Genomic DNA, 27,529 nt, shown 5'->3' with positions numbered 1-27,529 from the left:
TCAGCCACGTAGATGCACAGACATCATAAGAACTTTCTGATGGTTATACAACTGCAATTCAGAATAATCATTGACAAACACAGCATGCCACAGTCTAGACTCAGAGTACTCTATCAAGTTGTCAGTGAGATGAAATCATAGATACTTAATTGGCATTAAGAATGTACCTTTGGTTGGTAAGGAAGTCGCACAGTTGATTATGATCCAATCCTCGACCATATTCTCCTTCAGCCAGGGATGATATTTGCCACCCTCCTTGAATCGAGAGATATGTTCCTCAACTTTGATATGATTTCTCAACAATTCAATCGCCCATTTCTTTTCTGGGATATAGAAATCCACTCGACCATCCTTGGTCCTTGACCATTCACTGGATATCGGTACACCTTGCCCTGCTGTATGGACAAATCCCCTGTAGAACTCACTTTGATACTGGGCTTCCACAGGTTTGGGTTGTGATGCAGTTGACATTTTTTTGCCCTCAGCTGAATGCCTTAAGTTCATGATAGAGAATTTGCTGAGAATTTCTTTGCATAATTTCAGTAGGGAATCAAATCTGGCAGGCAGGGGTTTTGACATTGTGCCAATCCAATATTCGATGTATCTAAGATGGTCAGGTCAGAACAACAATAGGGGCATATGAGAATAATTACTTTTCATGTAAGCGCGATGGCAAAACTGCAATATCATCACCATCCAGAGCTACCCTGTGAATCCAACCATTCTGATAGCAGAACCTGATGTCTGCATCATTGAGATCAAATGGAACACTTCCTTCCTCTGTAATTTTGTTCAATATGTTTGAAATCTTGCTTGTGCACCTCTCTATACGAGGAAAAGAGCGATTAACTGACTCTCTACTAAGCTTGTCAAAGACTGTGGCAGTATCCTCCAGGAACCAGATGACATGATCTTCTGTCAAGGTTCTAAGATGTCTATGCTTGATCTCATGGCGGTAGTTCTAAAACTGTTAGCTTCTTGACTCAGATAAAGCTTCTCACCATGCCTCATTATTGGTGGGTGGGAGGAACATCAAAATAAAAGAAAATAATTTGGCACATACCTGGAAAATTACATTGACTAGGGATTCAACCGCTCCTGGATGACCACCTGATAGCACAAATATGTAGTCCAGGGCACCTTCATCAAAACTGAACTTTTGCTTATAGAGATACTTGATCAATCGTGAAACAACATCCCTGAACTCTTCTTTGCTGTAAAATAAGCCTATAGATGGTGAGCCTGGCTGGCTTTGTGGTGTCAATGAGATGCGTTGTTTGTTGACAAGGGTAACTGGAGTGAAGAATGTTTGATCTGGGCCTGTGCCTGGACTGCCATAAGAGCAGAAAAGACATAGTCGAAAATTGTATGCACAGACAGACTTCTGTCTCTCTTTGAAAATTGTGTTCCAGAGCACAGAATCACTGTAAGTCTTCTGTGCCTCATCCACGAGAATCACAGTGTCTGATGTCACAACCCAAGAGTGACCCTGTTCTGACTGTGATGAAGTTGTGTTGAAACTAGCAGGGGCATCTTCTAGTTCTTCATTTGAATTCTTAACAAGCTTGACAAAACTTCCCCAAGGATTCTTGGGATTCAGTTTTTCCCATTCTGTGATCAAAAAAACCCTTCTTCCCTCTTTTTGATAATGGTCCCTCAGGAGTTCAGAGAGATATGTTTTCCCACTGGCTGGAGTCCCACGCACATGGACTATGTTCACGTCATCCAAAATGGCCGCGAGTTCTGACACTGTACGCTCTCGAGGACATATGCGTGGTTCCTCTGTGATGGGCCGTTCCGGAGGTAAGTTCACTATCATATATAAATGTCAGCTATAAGCATGAAAAGATCATTAAGAATGGATATTCTCACCACCTTGTGATTCAGAGCGCTTCCGTTTCCGTGTAGTGGTATCTCCGCTCACAACAACAACAATATCCACATCTGGATCCTTGCTTTCAGGGAAGAGTGGGTTGAACGTGATCATTCGGCGTGGGCGTAGGAATTCACCATTTTTCACATCAAACTCCTCTTCATAATTGAGTTGCACAACAGGGCTGTAGAGCTTGAGCTCACTGTAGTCGGTTAGAGTATCTTCAAAGCGTGCTGGTAAACGATCCCAGATCTTCTTTTTGAGAGTGTCAATATCATCTTGGTCTGCAGCACACTCTATAGGAAATGACTGCTGAAGATCATGGGATAAAGTGCACCATAACTTGCGAGTACGCGGTCGAGACATTGTCAAAGACTGGATTGGGTTGAGCACCCAGCTGGTGATGGCAGCAGCCATTGAAAGATAAGAACTAGAAGTGCACCTGCCTGATGAGAACAAGGAGTGCACCTGGCACCTGCCTGATGAGAACAAGGAGTGCACCTGGCACCTGCCTAATGAGAACTAGAAATGCACCTGCCTGACAAACAATACTGTAAGAAGAGGGGTTGTCAACGGCCTACACACATGGGCAGGCGATACATGTCAGTTTTCCATCCAAGACTATTCCAAGCCAGGTCAGGAAATAAAATTTGCAGAGAATAGGATGTAGTGAGATGAGAGATGATCATTAGAGATGGATGGTACGGAAGACCTACGGAATATACTACCACCGCCGCCGTTGCCGCCAAGTGAAGCGGGTAGCTCAGGTTCAGGAATCAGGAGCCGATAGTCCGACTGCATGAGGCTATATGGCGTACAGAAGATGGAGAGTATATTATACGCCGAAAGGAGTTATATCGAAGTCTATGGTAACCACACGTAGAACAAGTGCTTGAGTGCTTGACTATCTAAATATACACAGTATGTAAACACCGACCTATATAAAGATCCCCTGGTCTCGGTAATCGGGCCTACTATTTGTCCGATAGATCCTCATCAGTGAGCAGCCTAAAAGCAGCGCGAGGCGGCGCTATCCCTGATACAGTAGACGCCATACCGCAAATGGCAATAGTATTCCCGTCGACGGCAGGCGGTAGGACTCGGCAGAAGGATGGTTCAATGGGAGCCGTTTCTGGGGCCTCGCTAACCGTCACAACTTATACTTGGCAAAACCAAATAGTATCATTGCACCTTATGGATAGATGAGCAATTCCAGTTTATATGCGTCGCCAAGTTTTCAACTTTTAACAGGTGAATAGAGACTTAATGTCAGTATATTTACCAGTAAACTTCCGATACAACTTCCGGAGCTCTATTAATTGTAGGCCTTTCCCACAATTCATGGCGGAATAAGGATGGTTTAAATCGAGAGATTCCTGTTTCGCACATTGCTCAAACATGATAACGGATTTTGATGCCGCTGGAGGAGGGGAGGGGCGGGGGGGGGGCAGGCCTTCTGCTGGTTATCCTAATACAAATACTGCTATTTACATTGGACTGACGCAAATAGAAGACTTGGTGGCACATAGGGCAGTAATACATCAAACGCCGGTCATTTACATTGCAAATCTATACAAATACCAGCCACCATTATAGATTGATCTCTTCGGTTTCATCTCTATTAATTTACCAGTTCAATCTGTACTGATCCTGCTAACTACTACCTACTGCACTATATACCAGTACGATGTCCACAAAGCTATCTATTGCTGATCAACATTGACAAGCACCAGCCACGTTCAGCCTCGCTGATGATCATTCCCATAGTAGGCAGTCCTGGTTGTTCTTTCTGAGAAAGACAAGGCTGTGCAAATTGAGTCACAGCCTTATCCCCGGATGCATCTACTTCTTCCAGTATCTTTTAAACCCCCTTTTTTGCTGATGTGACTTCGATTTGTGTTATATTCGAGTTATTTTTACATTTTTACTTGATCTATGTGATCCAATCCGCTATCATGTATAACCCCAGCATTGGTTATAGCAGCAATCATTTGATGCATGTAAATGCAAACGACTTTGCATATCCTTCTATGAATTTCGGATACACGTCTTTTCCTGTTACAGGCGACAAATCCGAAGAGCTTGTGAAGCAGATAGAAAGCAGGCTCCATACAATGAATCAAAACGATCTATCTCATCTGAGAGGCCTTTTGAATGGCACGCTCGGTAAAATCGATTTCCTTCTGTACGGAGCACCCGGAAATATGCCGCTATCGACATTGGGACCTTCTGCATATAATTCCTTGCCTGCAAACCAGAGCTTTACTGGGCCTACCCTGTCCCCTTGGTTCACACAGCCTCTAGACATGCCGCCTAACACTGCGAAATCCGGTGATCCACGGGGAAGTTTTGATCGCAGTGACAACAAGGCCCATCGGGGCCATGCAAAGCGGATACGCAGATCGCCAACAAACCTCAACAAAGATGGCCAAGCTCCATCATATATATACAACAACCGCTCCAAGGCGGAACTGCGTGGCTCCCAAGGCGCAGGCGTGCCCTCGGCCAGCAAAGCGGACTTCATGTTGGCGCCTTCAATTGAAGACACTGCAGCACCTGAGTGCGAGGGAAATACCTCGATAGACTTGGGAATCGAACAGGCTTACGATCTGCAATTTATACTAAATGCAAAGGAGTATCATGAAAAGCTAGACAAACTTGAGCTGGATACTGCGCTGTTCTGTGGACTTGATCAGTTCCTCCCTTATTTACCTGATAGCGCTTTGGAAAATTCAGGCCCCTATTCATCATTTATTGAATGCGTGGAAGCGCTCAGAGGATGCATTAACGCATTGATTAATCTCCAACGTGAGGGGTTCTGCGATCGTACGTTTACCATTTTGGTCGAAGATCCTTCAAGACCAGATGTCGCCGAAGCCGTTCATGTTTCGTTGGAAGAAATGGAATTACTGGTCACTTCACTTTCTGCTATGAGGACGTCAAGACGGGGAAACAAGACTACAGCACATATCCTGTCTCTATCCCTTATACGGAAACTACAGGGTCGCCATGGAAGGAAGGACCAAGACCGCGATGCAATTCCACAATTTGCATCGCATAAATGGCTACCTTCTCTCCGCTTCTTATGCACAGCGCTATCGATTGGCCTCGTGTCGTTCTCCGGCTCGCATGCTTGTCGGTTTGATTCAATATTTTGCAGCACGCCTTTGGACAAGATCCCGGTAGGATTTGGCTTGAATTTCACACTTCGAAAACTGGCATGCCTTGAGGATTTTATCGGCGGTCCTGCATGGGTTCTCGGAAGAAACGATCCGATACCATCACCAGACACCGGCATGAAAGTATCTTTAACAGTTCAAGATTTTGAGCATCTTTGGGGACCGGTATGGCCGTTTGGTAGAACCCCAGATAAAACGCCAATTATCAAGACCGAAAGGGGTTTCATAGTCCCGCTTTCGTCCCAGAGTGAGCATGAAATGACCCACGATCGCGTGCCGTATGAGCTTGAATTTCACTGGACGAAAGAGCTGCCGCATTCTTTAGTGGCAATTGAACGTCCGGAGAATCTCTTGCTGAATAGTGCAAGGCGGATCTTGATTGGCACTGCCACGGGCAAAGTTGGGCTCACTGTTAATGACAAATGCCAAACCCAAATTGGTTTGATACAACAACAAATTGCCAGTCAACTACAGATCCCAGGAGCATACAGAGGACACTATGTTGGAGATGGCTACGAGGTCAACCTAGGTGGTGGTGAATATGTCACGGGAGGCATCACCAAGAAATGGAAGAAGATCCCAGCACGGACACAGAAGAGCGCACTAATCGAGATTTGCGACAAGCCAAATACTAGACTGATGCCACTTTTGAAGCTCCAGGTAGGTCTCGAGATCAGCGCATGTACTGGGAATGCTAGGAGAATCTCCTTGTGGGATGCTATCTGCATATCACAGAAGAGAGGAACCAGATCAAAAGATGGTGTGGCCAACTCGTTGAATCCATGCGAGCACGGAATTGGCGATATCAACTGTATCAGCTCTTGCTGGGTCAATGAAGAAAATGAAGGGATCGATTGCCTCGGAAACAGAACCAATGAACAGAAGGTATTGAGTGGCTTGGATGCCCGACGCAGAATAATCGACTGCATCAAACTGTTTGAATACACCGGAATCGATCATGATGGAAGTTTGCAGGCCTGGTGGCCCTTTACAGACACTCCCCTGACCTGTCGCATATCGCCAGTCACAACAAACGACGTTACCAACTGGTTTCGGCTGATCAAGGATACGCGAGACACATCGGCCTTTCCTATAGTTAGTCAACGCTGTTTTGAGATTCGCGCACATGGGAATATCCAGAAGTGCTCTAGACCATGCAAGAACGGTCATTCTCGAATTGCACAAACAGGCCTATCAACTCGAATCATGTTAGATCCGCTATGGCTACCAGCACGTGGTAGTAGGAATCAGCAGCGGAATAACCTGACAGCGAAGACTGGTCTCGTCCAGGGAACCAAGCTCATGGTGGGTGATACTCATTTGACCATTGAAACTGAATGGAAAGGAGAGCAGCCAGTGGTGGTTGCAGCAATCAGTACAAATCCTTTGTACTATAAGTTGGGAGTGGCTAGTCGACTACTGCTCGAAGGGAAAACTCCCAGGGCCCAGGAGCAGATCAATCATGATGTCACGACAGGAGTATCAATTCCAATTATTGTGTATTAAGTCACAATTGAGGAAACTGTGAAGGTGAGATGAAGAGGGGAAGAGTGCGGAAAGGCGGCTACATCAGCCACAGTGCAGCAGCCACATCTCCATGCAAAAGTGGCGCGTGTCCGCCTCTATTCTGGTCTCACAGTTGATGATTGGCTGCCCCTGATTCTGCGTCACAATTATTACTGGCTAGTGAGTGGATCCACGTGCTAGTGTGGTACAGGGTGATTGGCGGGCATAATTAGCACGGGGGTTCCAGAAAGCGGGTGGAAGGCTTTCAGTTGTAATCCTCCGTTTTCGGGGGACAATAAGTAGTATTGATGCTGGCTGTCGGAGTAGGATACTGATAGCCTGGTGTCCATGTACATGTATAGGAAATAGAGAATGTAAAATCTTGAACACATACGTAGCGATCGTGGCGTGGACATGCAATATCATATTTGACAGGCGAATCCACCTGCAGTTCCGACCTTTGGCTTCGTGTCCATCTCCTGATTGTGTCAGCGCCCTGCCCCCCTCTTCCATCTTCCATCTCTCTCTAACACCATTCTTCGTGGGCCATTGTTATTCTATCCCTATCCCCAATGTGAATCATTATCATACTCCGTCTCCTTTCCCTCCATATATACTGCACGACATGAACCATGCCTTCCGATGCGGCACATGACCTCTTCGACCGTGAAGATGTCCCGTTTCTGCAACCCTCCGAGGCTGACAGCTCCCCGAGCTCGCCCCTCGATGAACCGAAGCACCATGAATCGCAGGCGAGAGATCCAGCGTCGCAGAAGCTCCGTTTGCGGTTGCTCCTTACTCTGTTCGCCATCGTGCTCGCCGTGGAAATGGGTTTGAACATGGTTGACAGCCCTATGGTCCGCATCTACGAGTCGATTACTTGTCGCCATTATTACGCTCAGTACAATCCGTCGCAGATCGGTGTGGATGGTCAGGTCGAAGAGGAGTTGTGTAAGGTGAAGGATGTACAAACCGAGCTGGCCGCTGTGAAAGGGTATATGGAATTCTTTGATGGGTTGTTGAGTATAGCTATTCCTGGTGGTCTACTAGCTATATCCTGGTTGCTTACGTGTGGCGATAGGTGTCTTCCTCGCGATCCCCTACGGCCTGCTCGCGGATAGATACGGACGAAGGTGGACCATTTGCCTCAGTGTCCCCGGCTTTATCCTGAATTCCGCCATAATCACCGTCGTGTTGTGGTTCTCTGATATCTTCCCTCTGCGTGCGGTATGGCTGTCGTCTCTGGCGTGGTTGTGTGGTGGTGGTCCTGTCGTCGCGTTCGCGATTATTTGGACGATGATGTCGGACGTGACAACGGAAGATGAGCGGTATGTCTTTGTTACGAAGTGGAGACTGTGACGCGTGTCTGACTTTAAGCAGGGCTTCAATTTTCTTCAAATTCGCGATTGTCACCATGGGTGGCGAACTCATCTCTAATGCTCTTGGTTCGGTGCTAATGGCCATGAATCCTTGGATCCCCATGCTACTCGGTTTCATACTGGCCTTTGTAGGCATGCTCTTTGTTTTGACACTCCCGGAGACCATGCCTGTGTCTTCTTCAAGGACCGATCAGCCGGAAACGTCGACAGTAGAGATGGGGCATCTGAATAACAGCTACAGAGAGGGCTTCAAGGACGACAGCGAAGATGAGCAGGCGTTCAGGGAGAAGAGCACAACTGCTTCCAGCAGCCGGTCTCTCTTTTTCACTCTCTATACCAGATGTCGAAACTACTTCGCGCCTTACGTCTTCATATTCCGCAACAAGCAAATCCTTCTTCTCCTCGCAGCCTTCCTGGTCTACCGCCTCAGTCGAGGCTCCTCTTGGTTCCTTGTCCAGTATATTTCCACCCGATACTCCTGGTCCTTGGCGGAGGCCAACTTCCTCATGTCCTTACGACCTTGTTTCACTATACCCCTCTTCCTGTTCATCCTCCCCGGCATCTCTAAATACGCCCTCCGATCTTTCCGCACCTCCCAGAAGAACCTCTATCTCGCCCGTGCTAGCGTTCTCTGCCTCTGTGTGGGCACACTAGGCGTTGGTCTTTCACCGAATGTCATTTCCTTCATCCTAAGCATGATTGTCCAGGCGTCAGGAGCAGGATTCCTCTTCCTAACACGGGCATTACTCACGGTGCTAGTGAGACGAGAAGAAACGGCTCGGCTATTTACGATCATGGAACTACTACAGTCTGTCGGCAACGTGATTGCCAGTTTATCCATCACAAAAGTATTCCAGCTTGGTTTAGAATTGGGTGGCGCTTGGATTGGACTTGCTTGGATGATGACAAGCACGGCGTTTGCATTGGTGGGTGTGTCGATCTGGACGTTCCGTCTGCCTCCCGTGACCAAGGAGCGGGAGGAACAGGCTGAAAGGGAAGTGTAAATTGTGTCTCTTTATTTTCTATCCATATATATAGGCGCATTGGGTTTGGTATCTGTACATATATTTCTTCCGGTATATATTATGGGAAATTGGACATTGGTACATGGTCAAGAGCAGCAACTCACTGTGCATGATGGAGTATTAATTCTATCCAAGGTAACTAGCCATTTATACTTGGCGGTAGTGACCATACCCGCATTGCGGACTGGACTTGTTGGAGGGCGAATACCTCGAACAGAAAGCGATATTTGACTTCTATTATAGTACAGCTGTAAAATGAATGAAGACAGTGAATTCCTTAGATTATATATTGATGCAACATATCTATCGTCTTGCTCCGTCACTCCCTCCACCCGGCAGGGTTGTCCTCATCTTCTCTCCTCCCGCATCACCTTCATTATAGTCTAATACTATGAATTATGCGATTGCACCGCTATCAAATTACATCGGTATCCAACCTGAAATATCCAAACTCCGTCGTTTTCAGCGTGATCACCATGGACTATTATTATATACCCACTTCGTATTTCTCCCATCATGCCCGAATCCCTATGTCGTGCGCTGCGTTTCTAATCGCTAATGCCGATCAGTTTATAGATATGGACGAGCATTGTTATAAGGCATTTTTGGGAAATGTCTTCCAAGAACAGAGAACGAGGCAAGCATGAAGCAGATGCTCTATCGACAGGAAGACATGAGAGTTAAGCTTAATATGGGAATGCCTTGGGAATCCCCTTTGCGGAAAGTATGCAGGCCCAATTTGGGGAATTTTGACAGAAGACTAAGTTCCGGTGGCCCGGGAAGGTTTAGCAATACAAATCACCGGCAGTTTTTCCTATCGTGTATACTGGTGGCGGAGGAAATATTCGACTATGAATGGACGAGGATAACAGCACCGTCCTGTACCAGTTGATGCATCAGTCTCACATATAAGTCATTCTGTTCTTGATCAAGCTATAAGGAAACGGTACTAGATCCCTTCCGAAAGCGCTTGGTACGTCACGGGCCTTGCCCTAGCAATATGCTACTGGGAAATTGGGACAGAGGCAAGCCTCCAGGCTTTGCGAAAATTGCCTAGTAACCGGTATGGAAGGTTTCCAATTGCGTTTCCTCTGAAGGAGGACCTTGCTTTTCCTTCATTCACATTGCCTTACGTCTGGTCAATGCTGAAACATTACCCGAGAGAGAGGGTGATGGATATAAGCGCTGTGGTATAGTGTTACATTGCGCCAGATTCTCGAATTTCAACCTAACTTGAATCCACAGGCCGCGAAAAATGCCGTGTTCAGATCTCAATTGTCGCAGCTGATAAGGGAATTATCGAAAGACCAGAACTAACGCAACACCTGAAATTTAGAGCTCCAGGAAGCAAAGTCCTCGATTTGCAGAGAATAGGAGCAGTACCGGGCGAAAGCTTCGCATGCTGGGCCCGTCCTTGTTTGTTCTGTTACCAAATTGGAAAAAGCCGCAAGCCGTGCTGGTAAGTTTAATTGACCTAGAGAGAGATCTTAATGAAGACGTTCTCTGGAAAAGGTATCAATCCATGCTGAAGTAACGAGGGAATATGAGACGTGTCTCGACAATTCGAAGGGCATAATCTACTGGAAAGATTCGGATCGAAAATCAAAGGTACTGAGATTAGAAATATTGAGCAAAGGATGTCCTCAATCGTTATTTTTAGTTCGTTGGAACCACTAAATAGACAAAGTAGCAAGAATGCTTTAACTACCAAAGCACATGTCTCCTCAGGCATCAACATGGCATCCTCTGATTGGCGGGGTTCAGCACGACTCCAAGTGTTCACATGCGGCATGCTTTTCGCTTCGGCTTCATGATTGTCGCTCTGAATGTGTGATGAATTTCTAGAATTTTAACCCTATTATTCCTTCATCGTCCCTGCGTCTCTAACCCCGGCTACTCCTGAATTATTGAATCTAATTTTGCGCGCATTCTGTTGAGTCCTCGAGTCAAGCTTACACCAGACGTCACTCACATGGAGAAGTTCTCCCAATTCCGGGATCGAGGTACATTCCCTCTACTCGAACACTCTCACCGGAGAATAAACTAACCTTACACCTACTAGGATCCGGCATCGCGCCGTTCCTCCCGATTCCCGCTCAACCGTCGGGCTACCAGCTCCCTCTGCGCGTGTTCCTGTTCTTCTTCCGTCTCCCGCTCTTCGTCTTCGTATGCTTTACCTACTTTGCCATTCTACAATGGTTTCCGATCGGGTCGTTAGGGAAGAAGGCTTCGCTATGGTGTATCCTGGGGGTGCCCAGTATATGGTGGATTGATCTCCAGATCGATGGGGTGCGAAAAGGGTGAGTTTACTTTAACGGGGGTTGTTTGGATCATAGCTGACAGGGTTGGAAGGTCGCTTTCAAGACAGCAGCAGGCTCGTCTCCCCGGTCCCGGTTCGATTATCGCTTCGTCCTTTACCTCTCCCATCGATGCCGTATATCTCGCCGCCATCTTCGATCCCATCTTCACCGCGTCATACCCCAACACCCGCCAGGTCGAACATATCTCCCTCCTCCAGGCGATTCTACGCTCCTTCGCACAACCCCGTGTCAGTCCCTCGCCAGGGACCCGGATGGTCGACTTCTCGACACTGCTGCAGAAATACCCCAACCGACCGATCGTGACGTTCCCCGAATGCACCACTACAAACAGCCGCGGTATCTTGCCTCTTAGCCATTCGCTACTGGGTGCTCCAGCGCAGACGAAAATATTCCCCGTGAGCCTGCGATATACGCCTGTGGATGTTGTTACGCCGCTGCCAGGGACATATCTGAGCTTCCTGTGGACGTTGTTGAGTCGCCCAACTCACTGTATACGTGTTCGGATTGCCGAGTCGGTGGTTAGTGGAGCAGGGGCGGACATGAGTCAGGTTAGCAAGGGTATGAAGCAGGAAACCGTCGAAAGTTTTGAGGCTGCGATTGCGCCCGCTGAGAAGGCACTGCTGGATAATGTGGGTGAGTCGCTGGCTCGACTGGGTCGGGTTAAGCGTGTTGGGTTGGGGGTGAAGGAAAAGCAAGACTTTGTACGGATGTGGACTAAAACGCGACGGACATGGTAGTGGGACTTGTATAGGCGGATTGCCAACTGGTTTCTTGTATATTATCTTGCTATCAACATGGGGCGATGCGCCCGTGTCCATTTTCTATGGAATGCAACAAACTCGCTGAATCAGTTACAGATGCTCTTTGACTTCATTTGCCAGTCAAACTTGTTCAGCTCTACCAGCTCAATGCTTCTCGGTACTACGGAGCGACAATCAGTACCGAGGCATACTCAATATGAACAGATCATCTGTGGATACTCAATGGATCACCAATCCATCAATCATTCCTTCGGTCTCTTCATCCCTACCCGGGGTCTGAATCCAAATATGCAGAGTATGTGCAAGTACACGTCAAGATTTACTATTTGCTAGTTCCGTGCAGAACAGTATGTTGCCCATGCGTGATGCACGGGGCAAGAGTTTATGAAAAAAAACACACACAGTTTGGGTTTTATTGGGATCGACTGCTAGTGAGATCCGCCGAAGATCAGATCTACTGCTGTGCTTTGTCCCTGATTGGAAGGCAGTCTGCCGTACTGCCGTATCGGTGCACCGACTGAATCCTTTGAATATGTCGGTGTCCGATAGTTTGGGTGACAACTTGCTTCTTATCTTTCTGGGCTAACATGTTTGTTGTTCTGTTTTTTCGAACATCTAGCATCGTTTCTACCTCACCCATGAGGGGAAAAGGAGACAACAACGGAGGGTATTTGCAATGGCGACAATGACGGATTCTGGTAAGGATACCAATCGCCATTCTGAGAGATTTTCGCCAGAGTTGAACCCCAATGGCGGCCTCATAGCTTGGTTGCAGGTCGTCGGGTCGTTCATGGCCTTTTTGAATACATGGTACAGTCCTTTCCTCTAGTCTGTCTCCCTGGATCGTTACTTACAGGCGCAGGGGCATCGTGAATTCCTTTGGCGCGTTCCAAAGCTACTACAGCTCCGAGCTGCTCAGCGATGTTTCCGACTCGAATATCTCATGGATCGGCTCTATCCACGGCTTTCTGCTCTGTCTCACAGGCTTCTTGACCGGTCCGCTCTTCGATGCCGGATACGCTTATTACCTTATATACATTGGCTCGTTCCTTGTGGTATTTGGCATGTTTATGGTCAGTTTGTGCACTCAGTACTGGCAGGTCATGTTGGCGCAGGGTATCTGCATTGGTCTGGGCAGCGGGTGCCTATTCATTCCCAGTGTTGGTATCATTCCAACCTACTTTAGCACTCGTAAAGCGCTCGCGACGGGCCTTGCAGCCTCAGGAAGCAGTGTCGCCGGTGTTATCTACCCTATCGCCTTTACCCGTCTCCAGCAAAGTATCGGTTTCCCATGGGCCACACGAGCCATTGCCTTCATTATGCTAGGCACCCTCTCGATCACCATCGCAACCTTCCGCGTGCGCATTCTACCCCCCGAGCGACGACGCCTCTTTGACCCCCAAGCCCTTTGTGATGTCCCTTTTATGCTCTTCAATGCGACCGCCTTCTTCACCTGCGTGGGCCTCTACGTCCCTTACTTCTACATCTCTGACTACTCCACCATCGTTGCCACCATGTCCCCATCCCTAGCCTTTTACACGGTCCCTATTCTCAGCGCAGGCTCCGTCTTTGGCCGTATTCTCCCCAACTTCTTCGCCGACAAAACTGGTCCCCTTAACATGATCGCCATATGCATATGTGCCGCTTTTATTCTAGCGTACTGCTGGCTTGCAATCGCTAATACACCAGGTATCATCGTCTTCTGCGTGTTGTACGGGTTCTTCTCGGGGACGTTCGTGTCGCTGCAGGCAACGTCAGTTGTCACACTGTCGCCGAGTCTGGGAATCTTCGGGACGAGAATGGGAATGAGCACGCTTTGTGCTGGATTGGGGACGTTAGTTGGGAATCCGGTTGCGGGCGCGATTGTGGGAAAGGGGAGTTGGTTGGGGTTGAGGTTGTTTTGTGCTTGTGCTTTGGCAGTGGGGACGGTGTTTGTTGCTGGTGCGAGGGTGGTGAGGAGTCGGAGGCTGATGGATCAGGTGTAATTGTTCATGAGATATGATGGTATTGACAATAGACTACCTACGGCTAGAGAAAAGTGTTTGAATTTGCCTCTCTTTACTCCGCTAACATGAAGCTTGAATAGAGCACTAGGTCACTAACGATCACTCACTTTTCAACCGGAATTCTTTCTCCTTTTTCTATGACTTCTTTATTGCAATAATCGCTACTTTCAAGCCATTATTCATCTATCCCCAACTCCTTGTGTTTCCTCCGCTTCACCTCGGCATTCTAAACGGAAATTTCCTCGACGGCCGACATTGCCCATCATGAGACCGTCAACGTCAGAAGCCTTGTTACACGCTGAACCATGATACCAATGACACCCTGACGCGACCACGAGGCTTCTGCAGACCTTCGGGGAATTTCCATGATTGCCGGTTGTGATGTACTAATGTACGTGCTAGGGCTGCTTCATGCAACGGGGATCCTCCACCGTTGCAGCGGGTCACACCACTTCTACTTTTGGCTGCAGGAACAATAGCATAACATAATGCGTCTAAATATATACACAAGTATATAAAAATGAGGGGTGTTTGGCCATCCCTGTTGCTTTTTTTTGGCTAATCATTCTTCATGTTCATTGTTCAATGTGCCGCTTTCATAAAGAACTAGTTGCTACGGTCCTCCGTGCCTAATCGGGAAAGAGCACTGCAGCCGGACTGCGACTGCCAAAGAAAACCATCTCTTTATACTTCATTCTTCTTTGTGTCTACACCACAATCACCTTTGTCATTCCACAGCCCATTGTGCCAGCAAAGACAACAAGCAATGGCACGTCTCGAGAAACTGTCCAAGAGCCGCCCACCGCTGCAGGTCCAGACCGCCAGCGCTCAAAATGTCCTCCACCGTCCTCAATTCCGTCACCCACCTTCCCCTTCGCAGCCGGTCTCTGCGTGTTCCCCAGGGTGGGCTTGTTCGAGCAGAAACAACAACAACAGCCTATCCCTCTACGCAGCGCCTCCTACGCCTGCGACCCCTGGACCGTACAATCGAGATCGAAACTGGAGCGTCTCGTCGGCTCCGTTGTCCCCTCCTGTGCCGATGCCACATTCCAGCCGTCCACGAACAATGGTGAGGAGGACTTCTTGTCCGGATTTGTCGAGGGTGGTTTCGCAGACGGTGGAGATATTGGCGAATGAGGCTGCATTGGCGAATGAGGCTGCGTGGGAGCGGGATTATGGTTCGTATGTGGAGGGTGTACATGGGAGTTTGTCAAGGAAGCTGGATCAGATTATCACGTTGATTGATGAGGGGTTGTTTAATCGGGATAGGGATTTGGGTGAGTTGCTTTATTCTTCTGCTGGGGCTTGGGATCAGGGCTAATGGGTGCATAGCGTTTGCGCCTCCGGTTTATGATGATGACTACTATCAGGCGGTGCCGGGGTTTAGGAAGTCGAAACATATGCAGAATGTGGCAGAATACTTCTCGAAGGTTTATCTTTACTACAACTCGCGGCTGCCGGCTCAATTGCCGCCGCTGAAGCTGTATGTACTTTTCCCGCTGTGTATTGACGAGTTGCTAATCTCAGTAGGAGCATATATACCCCAACCTACACACTTCTCCGTTTGGCCGCACGATACTCGCGACAGGTCTATCAGAAGCCCGTCGGTCCCGAACGACAGTGCTACATCGACGCGGATTGGCGCCAGGGTACCAAGGCCATGGTCATCAAGTCGATTCCTCTCGACCATAGAAATGCTATCGTCTTCGCGATTCGCGGCACTCAAAGTTTCCGCGACTGGACCATCAACCTGAAAACCGATCCGAAGTCCCCGAAAGGGTTTCTTGACGACCCGGATAATCTCTGCCACGCCGGATTCCTATCTGTTGCACGGAGGATGGTGGGTCCTGTCGCAGCTCGCCTGCGCAGTTTGCTAGCTGAAGATCCCAATCGGGTGGCACACTCTCTAATCATCACGGGACACTCCGCTGGGGGTGCAGTTGCTAGTCTGCTGTTTTGCCATATGCTTTCGGATTATGTGCAGTCTGAACTGACTCATCTGCGTCCGTTTTTCAAACGGGTGCACTGTGTGACATTTGGGTCGCCACCAGTGTCCATCCGGCCATTACAACTTCCCCGGTGGAATGCCCGGTCACCCAAACGGTCCATGTTCTTTGCCTTCATTAACGAGGGTGATCCCGTGCCGCGTGCAGAGAAAGCATACCTTCGTTCTCTATTGGACCTGTATGTCTTGCCTACAAAGGCGCAGGGCCAGCCGAGAAACTGGAAAGTCCCCCGAGCGACACTGTCAGCTGCTGGACGGCTGGTGCTGCTGCGGAGAAAGCAGCCAGTCGTGTACCCAAGTTTACCCGGCTCCGAGGGGGTCGAGGCGAGTATTATTACTCATGGCCAGTTACGGGAAGTGGTGTTTGGAGACCCTCTGATGCACACGATGGATCTGTATGCGAGGCGGATCGAGGAGTTGGCCCGCAATGCGGTGCATTACTCGGTTTATTCGGCATGATTATGGATTAATATAAATGATGCAGTTATGATTTAGAACCGAATAGAATAAAATAGATAGGGATATGACTCGAGTAAAATATGAAACGATGTACTGAGTCGATGGTGTTCAACTTGAGGCGTGCCTCGGTTATGGTAATAAGTAGAATGAACAAGTAGAATGAAGAACATATAGCCAGGGAAAGAATGAATATAGCCGAATAAAAGCAACAGATTGACACAGATTGTGGGGTTATGAAAAAAAAAATGAGCTAGATTTGCTCCATACCTCAAATGATATATTTCCGCTGCGTCGTGTCCCGTACGATGTCCACGACTGTTGGTTCAAACAGTTTATGTTATCCATTCTATCAAATGAATATTTACTTTAATATGTTAACATTAAGATATGAGTGAGATTGATTTTAAGTCTTCAGTTCAAAAAGCACTATATTACTCACCTCTCAGGTATCCCACCAACCCAACAACAACACCCTCCAAATCCCTCTTATTATCACAAGAAGCATACACAAACCGATCTGGCCTCACAATCACATATCTAACACTGCCACCACCCACAATCTCCCCAAGATAATAGGGATTGTAATACCGCGGCTCCGGCCGTCCTCGGCATAATGGCGATTCGGCAAATTCCTCTGCAGTAGCGAGTCTGCAGACTGGGAGCATATTATCATTCGTCTCTGGGACCGGGGTAGATACAGTAGTCTCGATGATGAAAGTTGCTTCGTTGGCAGATAGTTCGCCATTTGATGTTTGCTCGATGTCTGTGACGACCTTTCGCGCGAAGGACAATTCTCTCGGATCTCGGATGTAAACCAAAACTTGAAAGAGAGCCTTCTTTCCCCTCGAAAAGAGTATGTCATCACTAAATGAAACCTCTGCATTTCGTCCCCAAGCAGAGACATAAACCTGTGGCGCACAAACCCCGCCCCCAAACCCCGGAACGAACGGCATCCCATCCGCATACTCATACCGGATCATGCCCTCTTTCCTCTGCCCGAGACTCAGACCTCGCTGGAAACTTGGTATAAACGAGAGAATATAGAGGTACCAATCGCGGAGGAAGATCTTGAGCGGGTTGCGCTCTGTTACGACCTTGCCGTTGGCGATTGTGGCGGCGAGGGAGCGGGTTAGTTGTTGCTTGCGTTCGCGGGACCAGGATAAGAGGATTTCTTGGTGATTGGTTTTGGGGGTGTGGAAGGGGCTGGCGGAGGATTGTTGGCGGGTGAGAAGGGCTAGACGCCAGGATAGGGAGACTGCATCGCGGAAGCCGGAGGCTATGCCTTGGCCACCAACTGGTGTAAGAGCGGTATATTAGTTTTGATGAGGTGCCGTATAGAGGTGTGAGGTAGGTAAGGGAGCGTACATGGAGGGAAAACATGCGCAGCATCACCGCAGAGAGCGACTCGATCACGAAACCACTCATTACAGCTTCTTGCAGCGAATCTGAATGGCCGGGAGCGGAGGATGTGGATGCAATCTTCCGGGAATCGAACATCCTGTGATAACCTATCATAATCAATCCTGTAACCATCTCCGTTGTCCAATACCATACTCACCCATAACGACTCCCAGCATGCGAGAAATACGGAAAAACAACCTCCTTGATCTTCGCAGGCCTGGCCATCTCATCTCCATTTTCATCACTGCGAACAACAAACTCGAATCGACATAACCTGTCTTTCGGAAGGCCGAAGCAACCGCATACAGCAGGACGGTCCGGGTTGCAGATAAAGCGGAAGTTGGCTGGGAAGAAGAGGTCGTAGACTTGCTGGGGTGTGAAGCCTAGTTCCCATAGTGGGAAGTCTGGATGGGTGGTTGGGGTGGGTAGAGTTACTTTCCAGTTTAGTGCTACCCAGGTTTCGTCGTAGAATGCTCTGTGATGATTAGTATATGCTGAAATGAAAGGAACGGAAGAAGAGTGAGGGTACTTATGAGCTTGTTCCAGGTGGATTCCCAATGGTTCGAGGTAATTCTTCCTGGTAAAGCCCGTTTTACCATCTGCGCCGACGAAGAATCGGGATTTTATTGTGTGCGTGTTTCCTTTTATACCGCGGTAGCGACAATAGGCGTAGTTTTCGTCTTCGCGGATTTCGAAAACGGTGCAGTTTGATCTCAATTGACAGAATTCGGAAGAGGTCATTGCATTCCGAAGATGTTTCTCCAGGGTTGGCTGCTTGTGGCATATGAAGCCTACATGGCCGGTGCCACCTTGGGTCTGTACAGATCAGTATAGTTCGTGCTCAATGCTCGAAGATAGCTATACCGTCCCATAATCCATTTCCAGAAAAGGAGCAGTATCAAGCGTTTTCTCCGTCCCTCCAATGAATTTGAACTTTTGCATACCTATCTCCGTCAGTAAACCATCCTATACATCTATCCTATACATCTCCAAATTTTGGGGGAGAATACAAGTCCCAATATCCGTATACATATGCTTGTAAATCCCAACTCCCTGAAGTAGACGGATCCCATCTTCATCGAGCGCAATACCCCGCGGATCCGTGGTTATCCCGTCCTCTTTTTCCAGCACTATATGTCGAACAGAAAGTCGACCAAGATATGCTGATAGCATCGCCCCGGTCGGGCCGCAGCCACAGATAACCACATCTGTGATTTCGTAGTCGTGTCCAGCCATGATCAGTGACAGTAGTTGCAGATGACGATGCGGTAGTTGAATGCCAACTTAAACTGTCTAGCTGAACAACATGCAGCATTTGTCAGCTCAATCTGCATAAACCCGTAATCCCGTACAGCAGATATTAGGGCTATTAGCAATAGGTTAATTTTCCTTGGGTCCCGCGGAAGGATCCGGCGATCGATTGTTCGTGGGGAAGATGTATGTGGGGCCCGGGGTAATCCCGGTGTGCTCCACGTCTGCCCCTCCTCAACATGTGGGACATGCGGGAAGGCTCCTTAACACCGACCTCAGCTTCGATGCTTGAAGTCCACTTGTACATACTAGCTTCAATTCAGCTATTACAGAATTGGGATTGAATAGAGACCTGAGATAAGCGATATGGTGCGCGAATACCCGAAATAACACTTATTTCGTTCACTAACCGATCCAGGCAAACGAGACACCTGTCCAAGCAACCCAAGGCTCTGAAGTTCAAGATATCGTCGCAATTGGACCGGAGCAAGAAGCCCTACAGGCTTGGAGAAAGAGATGCAATATCGACACTGATGCTCAGATTCGGCTGGTTAAGCTGTCGCATATGCGATACCAGCATCCGGATCTGGATGGGATCACTGTATTTCTTCAAGGTGTGTTGAGTTCCCCGCATTTGCACCTTAAGATTAACATTGATAAATGAAGACTTTGGCATGGAAGTCGTGAAGAAAACAGATAATCAGATTTGGTATCGAGGCTACGGGACCGATCCGTACGTCTACTACGCGAGGAAGGGACCGAAGGAATTCCTTGGGGGGTCGTTTTTGGTCGAGTCTTATCAGGATTTGGAGAAGTAGATCTACCCAAAACACATGAACTGTGAACTCGAGTGCTAACGCAATGCAAGAGCAACACAATTACCAACGGCTGGTGCGATAACGGAGCTCACTGACGCCCCCGGAGGAGGACACATGGTCACGCTGACCGACCCGGACGGTTTCCCGATCAACCTCATATACGGACAGAAACCAGCACCACCCGGCAAGTTCCCCGAGAAGCTCGCCTACAATTACGAAAACGATAAGCCGCGAGTCCGCAAGTTCCTGCGTTTCAACCCAGGCCCCGCTGCCGTGCACAAGGTACGCCACATATTGACACCCGTACATTGAGGAGGAAAATTAACGTCACAGCTTGGCCACTACGGCGTCTGCACCACCAAATTCGACTCCCTCGTCGACTTTTACACCCGCACCTTCAATATCGCCCCCAGCGACTTCCTCTACATCGACGACGCCGACCCCACAACCCTCAACGGCAAGAAAAACGTCGCTCTCTTCGCGCACATCGACCGCGGCTCCACTCACGTCGACCACCACTCCTTCTTCATGTCATCCAACCCAACCTCGCACGTACACCATTGCTCCTTCGAGATTCACGACTTCGACACCCAGAAGCTCGGCCATCAATGGCTTGCGAACAAGGGCTATAAGGCTGTATGGGGTGTTGGGAGGCATATACTGGGATCGCAGATTTTTGATTACTGGTGGGACACAACGGGAAATATGATTGAGCATTATGCGGACGGGGATTTGGTTAATGAAGAGACGCCCGTTGGGTATGGGCCGGCGGGGGATGAGTCGTTGGCTGTTTGGGGGCCGGAGGTGCCGTCTTGGTTCTTGCAGTAAGTGGCGAGATACAGTACTATGTGTGAAAAGGGGAGTTTGAGTGTATTCATTGTGTAATTTGTGTGTGATCCGCGACCAATGCATGGAGGGATGCCCATTATCTCTGTAGTGTATGTTATTATTATTATTATTTAATCAAGTTCATTGTCCATATCGAGCCCTAAAGCTATGATAGATTATGTTCCATGAACTCGAGGCTCGTAGCTGTTTTGGCCTCTTGTCTCTATGAGTTCCCGAGGTGGCACCCCCCTTCTATACTCTTTCTGGTCCTTTTCCTCGCCCCAAACGGCCTGTATGCGCAGGGCTTTCGAGCACAGTGCTCTCCTTGTGTTTCGGAGCAAGATGGATGTGGCCTAGGCTGACTCTCAGCTTATATATCCTTGAGGAGCGGGATAAACGTTATGCATTGTGAGCCATGTTTATCTAGAATGAGCTTGATGGAGCTGCCCACCTGGATGATCATACAAAGAATAAGGCTAGTCTGATAACGGAGATGTCGAGCCCTGAAAATGTGATTCATATCTCTAAATCATACATGGCTGATCTAATTAAGATTTACTGAGAGCATTCTGCATCCTGCATCTGCTGTTGGAGGTAGCAGAGGACCATTGAGAAAATAAAACTTAGAAGAGGGGTATCCCTAAAGGGTGCGAGGTGGTGTCAACTTATGGCGCTTGCGCGACTAGCGTGGGTGCTCTATAGAGGCGTGCGATACTCTACGGCCACTCACACCCGGTGCGAACCCCACCTCCTTTCTCTACCTCCGTCCAAGCGCTGGCATCATCAATCTGACGGTCAATTGAAGGTGAAGTTCCAGTCCGCTTCTGGGATCAATCTGGGTCCAAGGAGCTTGCTCAAGGCTCGCAGGAACACAACCGACTATCCTGTGAGCTAGGCTGAGATCCATAGGAGATTGAAAGCTCCCATGAACAACCCTCAAATTAGGGTTTAGTTCGGAACCATGGAGGTATAGCTACTATCTTCGATAATCTCTAGTTTTATTAATTATTTCCCAAAGGCTTGGTGTATCAGAGCTGATCGAATAAGCATCTTGTCAATAGTGTCCATAAAAGATCTTTCAGGTTTACTTCCAGATACATGTCTACCTCCTCACTTGTCAACTCACCTCTGACCTGTGTGTATTGCCTGTATTTGACTGTGATACTTGCCTGAGACTTTGATGGGCAACACTTGCCATATTTTGATTAGGCCTGGTATACTTTGCAGTCAGCTTCAGTTTCACATCCCTTTATGGGACCCTCTCCTGTTTTGCCCATTGTTTTGTCCTTGCTCATTTACTTTAACCACCTAACAAGGCATCTTTCTCAAAGTTGGTTACTAACTTAGTTTGCTCTAGGGCAAAAAAGTGTATCAATGATAAGGAAAAGAGAAAGAACAGAAATGACAGATACAACTTTTGCTCTCTCTATTTCCACTTGTACCCTGTTGCCACGGGCTCGGCCTGGTAGATGAAACGAGATAGTATTTTCGATCTAAAAGGTAGCCATAAGGCGAAGATATTGGCCCTGAAGAGTAAAGAAAAGGAGAAGAAGCCACAGGGGCGAGACAAAGGAAACCAGGTGAATTCATCTGATTGCTTAAAAGTTGAGAAGTTGGTTACAGCTAACAGAGATACCACAATAAAAGACATGCATGTAAACAGTGCAATAGCCATATTATCTCTGCTGATCCTCAAATATGTAGATGCACAGACATAATAAGAGCTTTCTGATGGTCATACAGCCGCAATTCAGAATAATCATTGATGAATACAGCATGCCACAGCCTAGGCTCAGAGAAATCTATCAAGTTGTTAGTGAAATAAATAATGGATACTGAATTGAACACTGAAAACACACCTTTGGTTGGCAAAGAAGTCGCACAGTCAATTATGATCCAATCCTTGATCATATTCTCTTTTAGCCAGGGATGATATTTTCCACCCTCCTTGAATCGAGAGATATGTTCATCAACTCTATTGTGATCTCTCAATAATTCAATCGCCCATTTCTTTTCTGGGATATAGAAATCCACTCGACCGTCCTTAGTTCTTGACCATTCACTGGATATTGGTACGCCTAGCCCAGCCAGGTGGACAAATCCCCTGTGAAATTCATCCTGATATTGGGCTTCCACAGGTCTGGGTTGTGATGCAGTTGATATCTTTTTGCCCTCAGCTGAATTCCTCAGGATTGTGATGGAGAATTCACCCAGAACTTCTTTGCATAATTTCGGTAGTGAGTCAAATCTGGCAGGAAGGGGCATTGACATTTTGCCAATCCAATATTCAACATATCTAAGATGGTCAGATCAGAATAACAATAGGGGCATGTGAGGAGAATTACTTTTCATGTAAGCGCGATGGCAGAACTGCAACATCACCACCATCCAGAGCTACCCTGTGAATCCAACCTTTCTGGTAACAGAACTTGATGCTTGCATCATTGATATCAAATGGAATACTTCCTTCTGTAATTTTGCTCAATATGACTGAGATTCCATTTGTAGCTCTTGATATATCTGGAAAAGAGCGATTAACTGGCTTGCTTCTTAGTTTGTCAAAAACTGTGGCAGTGTCCTCCAGGAACCAGATGACATGATCTTCTGTCAAGGACCTGATACATCCACGCTTGATGTCATGGCGATAGGCCTGAAACTGTTAGCTTCTTTGCTCAAATATGGCCTCTCAAAATGCCCCAATATGAGGTTCAACTAATTCAACTAACAAAAAATTGAAGAGATAATTCAGCACATACCTCGTAAATTACATCAACTATCGATGTCACCGCTCCTGGATGGCCATTTGTTACTGCAAATATATACTCCAGGGCACCCTCATCAAAATTGAATGTCTCTTCATAATGAAATGTAAGCAATCGTGAAATGACATCCCTGAACTCTTCTTTGTCATAAAATAGACCAATAGGGGGTGAGTCTTGCTGGTTTTGTGGCGTCAATGAGATGCGTTGTTCGTCAGAAAACTTGACTGGAGTGAAGAATGTTGGATCTGGGCCTGCTGCTGGACTGCCGTAAGAGCAGAAAAGACATAGTCGAAATTTGTAAACATTAGGGGTTAGTCTCTCTTTGAAGATTGTGTTCCAGAGTGTATCATCACTGTAGGTCGCCTGTGCCTCATCCACAATAATAACAGTGTTTGATGTCAAAACCCAAGAGAGATCCTGTTCTGATTGTGAAGTTGTGGTGGGAGCGTCTTGTGCTTCATCATTCCATTTCTCAACAAGCTCGACAAGACTGCCCCAAGGATTCTTAAAATTGAGTCCTTCCCATCTTTTGATCAAGGAAACCTTCCTTCCCTCTTTGCGATAGTAGTCTCTCAAGAGTTCAGAGAGACGTGTTTTCCCACTGGCTGGAGTTCCACGCACATGGACTATGTTCATGTCATCCAAAATGGCTGCAAGTTTTGACACTGTACGCTCTCGAGGGCATATCAACTGATGCTCTGCGATGGGCAGTGTCCGAGGTATATTCGCTGTAGTGTGTAATTGTTAACTAAAAGCATGAAAGGATCATTAAGAATGGGATATTCTCATCACCTTGTGATTCAGAGCGCTTTCGTTTCTGTGTAGTGGCACCTCCGCTCACAACAACAATATCCACATCTGGATCCTTGCTTTCAGGGAAGAGTGATGTAATCATTCGGCGTGGATGTAGGAATTCACCATGTTCAATCCTAAACTCTTCTTCATGATTGAGTTGCACCACAGGGTTGTAGAGAATGAGTTTGCCGTAATGAGGTGTAGTATCCTTGAGTTCTTCCTTTATCTTTTCCCAGATTTTCTTCTTGAGTGTATCGATATTGTCTTGGTCTGCAACGCACTCTATAGGCAATGGCTGCCTAAGATCGTTGGATACAGCACACCATAACTCGCGAGTACGTGGTCGAGACATTGTCAAAGATTGGATTGGGTTGAGCACCCAGCTGGTGATGGCGGCGGCCATTGGAAGATAAAGACTAGGAGTGCACCTGCCTGACAAGAACAAGGATTGCACCTACCTGATGAGAACAAGAGTTGCACCTGCCTAACAAGGGCGAGAAATGCACCTGCCTGACAAACACACTGTAAGAAGAGGGTTGCTGACGGCCTTGTTACATAGGCAGGCGATACGTGTCAGTTTTCCATCCAGGACTATTTCAAGTCAGGTCGGGAAAGAAAATTGCAGGGAATAGATGTAGTGAGATAAGAGATGACATTAGAGATGGTAAAGAAGACCTGTGGAATATATTACCACCGCTGCCGTTGCCGCCAAGGAATGTGAGCATGTGATATCAGTGTGTTGATTGGTTGATTTATTAATTATGTCATACGCGTCCCCATCACAAGCAGTGTTACAGCTCACCTCAGCGCCATTATCAGCAAGCATCATCAACATGGCAAACGATAGAAAAGAAGCTAAGTGGAAGAAGAGACCCCAGACTATTGGCCAAATTCAGGGTTCTGATGAAATCGCTTCTGGTAGTGGTTCTATTGATGAAAAAAGACGGTCGATTGTGGAAGTTGTGATCTACAACAAACCGCAGCACTGATTTGCAGCAACACCTGAGTCAGATTATTCCAAACGTTTGCAGATTAGTATTTCATGTAGCCTTGGCCGGGAAATAAAATTGAATAATGAATTAATTATAGCTGCGGTTGTTGAGAATGTTGTAATTCTGACTACTAACGAATTGAATTCCTATCTAAACTATTGTAGCCATCGATGAGAATATCGAATTTGAAAAGGAAAGAGAAGAGGGATTTTATACATGAGTTGCACGGCCGCGCTCAGTGCTTTCTTTGTTCAGGAGGCGGCAGTCGTCGATATCGTTCGCTGATGCGGCATCGCGCGTTGAGCCGTCCTATACGAGCCATCACAATCATTAGAATGTCAAAATCTACTTCTTGCAACTGGGATCATTTCTCGAGGCGCTCAAATACCCTGGAACTCCTGCCGATTCTGAAAGGAATGTTGGAAATCATTATTCACAACAACAATCAAACAGCACTGAAGTCTTAAGCCCTCATTGTAAGAGTCATAAATGAAATACAATTACAATAGGAGATAGGGATGAATACCCATATCCAATGGCTTCCCGCACATGAGAGACGAGGTACAAAACTAGCAAAATTATTGAGCGCATGCAATCCGAGAAGATGGACCATACTTCCAACCATACTGGGTTGACACTCACTTGAGGTCATCTATTTGGAGATGGAAGCGCGAGTTAATTCAACACACCTGGACCTAGGAATTCAAGAAGAGCTTAGGAGGGAATTATACTAGGAATATAGAAACTGCCCTGCCAGGGAAACATCCTAAAACTCTATTGTCAACCCACTGGATGTTATGCATCAATACTGGCAGAACCACGAACAGGTCACATCCCTTAAATGTATACCTGCACCGGATCGGTGGCTCCATAATACTTTCGATATTTCGCTGCACCTGCTTGGTTTTGTGACATCTTCGCACTATGCATAGTCATATATCCTTTTAAAACTCTAAAAGCAGCCCCGATATTCCCTCTGTACTTTGCAACGTCCGGAAATCAGAAGTGGATGTCATATCATGATTCTGCTAACTTGAATAACTATTGTTCATTCATGCTTATGCGTAATATGAGAATGTCCATTGACTCGTTTCATTGCTACAAAGAGTAGGTCTCTGCGGAATTTCATCTATAGAAAGGGATATAAATCAAAACAAAAAGTGTGCACGCTAAAGTAACTTTATCGCCAGGCTATGCAGACTAAAGGATAGTCTATTTATGCTTGAAGTGCGTAATATCCTCCTTGTCGTTCTCGTCATCCGGGTTGATCCGAACAATTTTCTTGGCCTGGTTGAGGTTAGGCCATTCCTTTCTGGCCCAAACAGTTGTCTTAAGCCAGTCATCACCAGAGCCCTTAGGAAGCAGCACATAAACTGTATCCTTAGCCTCCTCAGCAAGAGCTTGGGAAGCATTCTTCCAGAACTGCTTTCTCTTGTTACCGGGGATCTTTCTCTCCTTCAACACCTTGGAGGGCCATTGCATGTCATGGAAAGTATCAGCCAGGATCTGGTAGCCGTGGAGGTAGTCGCGTTTCGAAATCGCCTCCCGGGCAAGTCTCTTGTAGGTCTCCGCCTCCTTGCCTTCGTTGGGGCCGGAGTAGAAGATGGTAGTGCCATCTTTGAAGTCCAGCTGCTTCTTTATTTCAGCGACAGTGGGGATTTTACCTTGATTTGGGTTTGCTGGCTTTGTAGGGTTCTTGGGTGGCCTTTTTGCCGCGCGCCTCGATTAGGGGGCCATTATGTGTGTCGTCGAGGTCGATGGGGGTTGGTGCGGCGATGGCCTGGCCCAGCAGGCCAACGAGGAGAAGGGCCAGTAGGCGGGAGAAAAGATTGCCTTCAAAGAGCTTCATATTAAAGGTTGGGGAGCCTCAGAAATATGCAGGGTATGAGAGTGAAGAACTGTTTGAGAATGAATCTTGATGGATGGAGAAGACATGATTTTGAGGGCGTCGAAGAGGGTATTTATGTCTCTCCCAGCTATTCCTCAATGTCATTTAGCTAGGCACATTTACACGATCATGGATGGTAGTGCTTCCTTTGGACCCCGAATCCTTGTTCACCATCCTTAGCTTGTCTCAGAGGTCTTCATTTTCTACCGTCAACCAGACCCTGCCTAAACATAAGCACACAAACAAAATGAAGGCAGTGAGGATTTACAGTCAGATTGAA

The 27,529-nt window shown here is 47.4% G+C and overlaps 10 protein-coding genes across 10 annotated transcripts; 6 read left to right on the top strand and 4 right to left on the bottom strand.

Moving 5' to 3' along the window:
* Positions 1-2,290, bottom strand: ACHE_50520S (uncharacterized protein; the record flags this gene model as incomplete). The annotated part of the gene is made up of 5 exons (XM_043280246.1): positions 1-110; positions 168-604; positions 654-961; positions 1,064-1,812; positions 1,873-2,290. The coding sequence occupies 5 exons, from the start codon at positions 2,288-2,290 to the stop codon at positions 1-3; spliced, it is 2,022 nt and encodes a 673-aa protein (XP_043137844.1).
* A 1,787-nt stretch (positions 2,291-4,077) lies between these two features.
* Positions 4,078-6,558, top strand: ACHE_50519A (uncharacterized protein; the record flags this gene model as incomplete). The annotated part of the gene is made up of 1 exon (XM_043280245.1): positions 4,078-6,558. One exon carries the CDS (start codon positions 4,078-4,080, stop codon positions 6,556-6,558), a length of 2,481 nt encoding a protein of 826 aa, XP_043137843.1.
* Positions 6,559-7,190: 632 nt separating this feature from the next.
* On the top strand, positions 7,191-8,941 carry ACHE_50518A (putative MFS transporter; the record flags this gene model as incomplete). The annotated part of the gene is made up of 3 exons (XM_043280244.1): positions 7,191-7,581; positions 7,640-7,886; positions 7,939-8,941. 3 exons carry the CDS (start codon positions 7,191-7,193, stop codon positions 8,939-8,941), a joined length of 1,641 nt encoding a protein of 546 aa, XP_043137842.1.
* A 1,993-nt stretch (positions 8,942-10,934) lies between these two features.
* Positions 10,935-12,020, top strand: ACHE_50517A (lysophosphatidic acid acyltransferase LOA1; the record flags this gene model as incomplete). Its single annotated transcript, XM_043280243.1, has 3 exons — positions 10,935-10,965; positions 11,025-11,262; positions 11,315-12,020. 3 exons carry the CDS (start codon positions 10,935-10,937, stop codon positions 12,018-12,020), a joined length of 975 nt encoding a protein of 324 aa, XP_043137841.1.
* A 709-nt stretch (positions 12,021-12,729) lies between these two features.
* ACHE_50516A (uncharacterized protein) lies at positions 12,730-14,029 on the top strand (the record flags this gene model as incomplete). Its single annotated transcript, XM_043280241.1, has 2 exons — positions 12,730-12,854; positions 12,907-14,029. 2 exons carry the CDS (start codon positions 12,730-12,732, stop codon positions 14,027-14,029), a joined length of 1,248 nt encoding a protein of 415 aa, XP_043137840.1.
* Positions 14,030-14,816: 787 nt separating this feature from the next.
* Positions 14,817-16,514, top strand: ACHE_50515A (lipase family protein; the record flags this gene model as incomplete). Its single annotated transcript, XM_043280240.1, has 3 exons — positions 14,817-15,327; positions 15,383-15,533; positions 15,581-16,514. The coding sequence occupies 3 exons, from the start codon at positions 14,817-14,819 to the stop codon at positions 16,512-16,514; spliced, it is 1,596 nt and encodes a 531-aa protein (XP_043137839.1).
* Positions 16,515-16,945: 431 nt separating this feature from the next.
* ACHE_50514S (putative monooxygenase) lies at positions 16,946-19,151 on the bottom strand (the record flags this gene model as incomplete). Its single annotated transcript, XM_043280239.1, has 6 exons — positions 16,946-17,808; positions 17,880-18,022; positions 18,073-18,390; positions 18,445-18,731; positions 18,780-18,859; positions 18,926-19,151. 6 exons carry the CDS (start codon positions 19,149-19,151, stop codon positions 16,946-16,948), a joined length of 1,917 nt encoding a protein of 638 aa, XP_043137838.1.
* Positions 19,152-19,532: 381 nt separating this feature from the next.
* Positions 19,533-20,812, top strand: ACHE_50513A (trihydroxytoluene oxygenase; the record flags this gene model as incomplete). Its single annotated transcript, XM_043280238.1, has 5 exons — positions 19,533-19,535; positions 19,585-19,780; positions 19,833-19,980; positions 20,035-20,266; positions 20,318-20,812. The coding sequence occupies 5 exons, from the start codon at positions 19,533-19,535 to the stop codon at positions 20,810-20,812; spliced, it is 1,074 nt and encodes a 357-aa protein (XP_043137837.1).
* Positions 20,813-22,504: 1,692 nt separating this feature from the next.
* On the bottom strand, positions 22,505-24,772 carry ACHE_50512S (uncharacterized protein; the record flags this gene model as incomplete). The annotated part of the gene is made up of 5 exons (XM_043280237.1): positions 22,505-22,614; positions 22,672-23,108; positions 23,158-23,462; positions 23,569-24,302; positions 24,367-24,772. The coding sequence occupies 5 exons, from the start codon at positions 24,770-24,772 to the stop codon at positions 22,505-22,507; spliced, it is 1,992 nt and encodes a 663-aa protein (XP_043137836.1).
* Positions 24,773-26,573: 1,801 nt separating this feature from the next.
* ACHE_50511S (uncharacterized protein) lies at positions 26,574-27,210 on the bottom strand (the record flags this gene model as incomplete). The annotated part of the gene is made up of 2 exons (XM_043280236.1): positions 26,574-26,916; positions 27,026-27,210. The coding sequence occupies 2 exons, from the start codon at positions 27,208-27,210 to the stop codon at positions 26,574-26,576; spliced, it is 528 nt and encodes a 175-aa protein (XP_043137835.1).
* Between the last annotated feature and the right edge of the window lie 319 nt (positions 27,211-27,529).

This window comes from Aspergillus chevalieri, chromosome 5, assembly GCF_016861735.1.
Source record: "Aspergillus chevalieri M1 DNA, chromosome 5, nearly complete sequence".
NCBI lineage: Eukaryota > Fungi > Ascomycota > Eurotiomycetes > Eurotiales > Aspergillaceae > Aspergillus > Aspergillus chevalieri.
The sequence above is the reverse complement of the archived record's forward strand: the minus strand, read 5'-3'. Positions and strand labels throughout refer to the sequence as shown.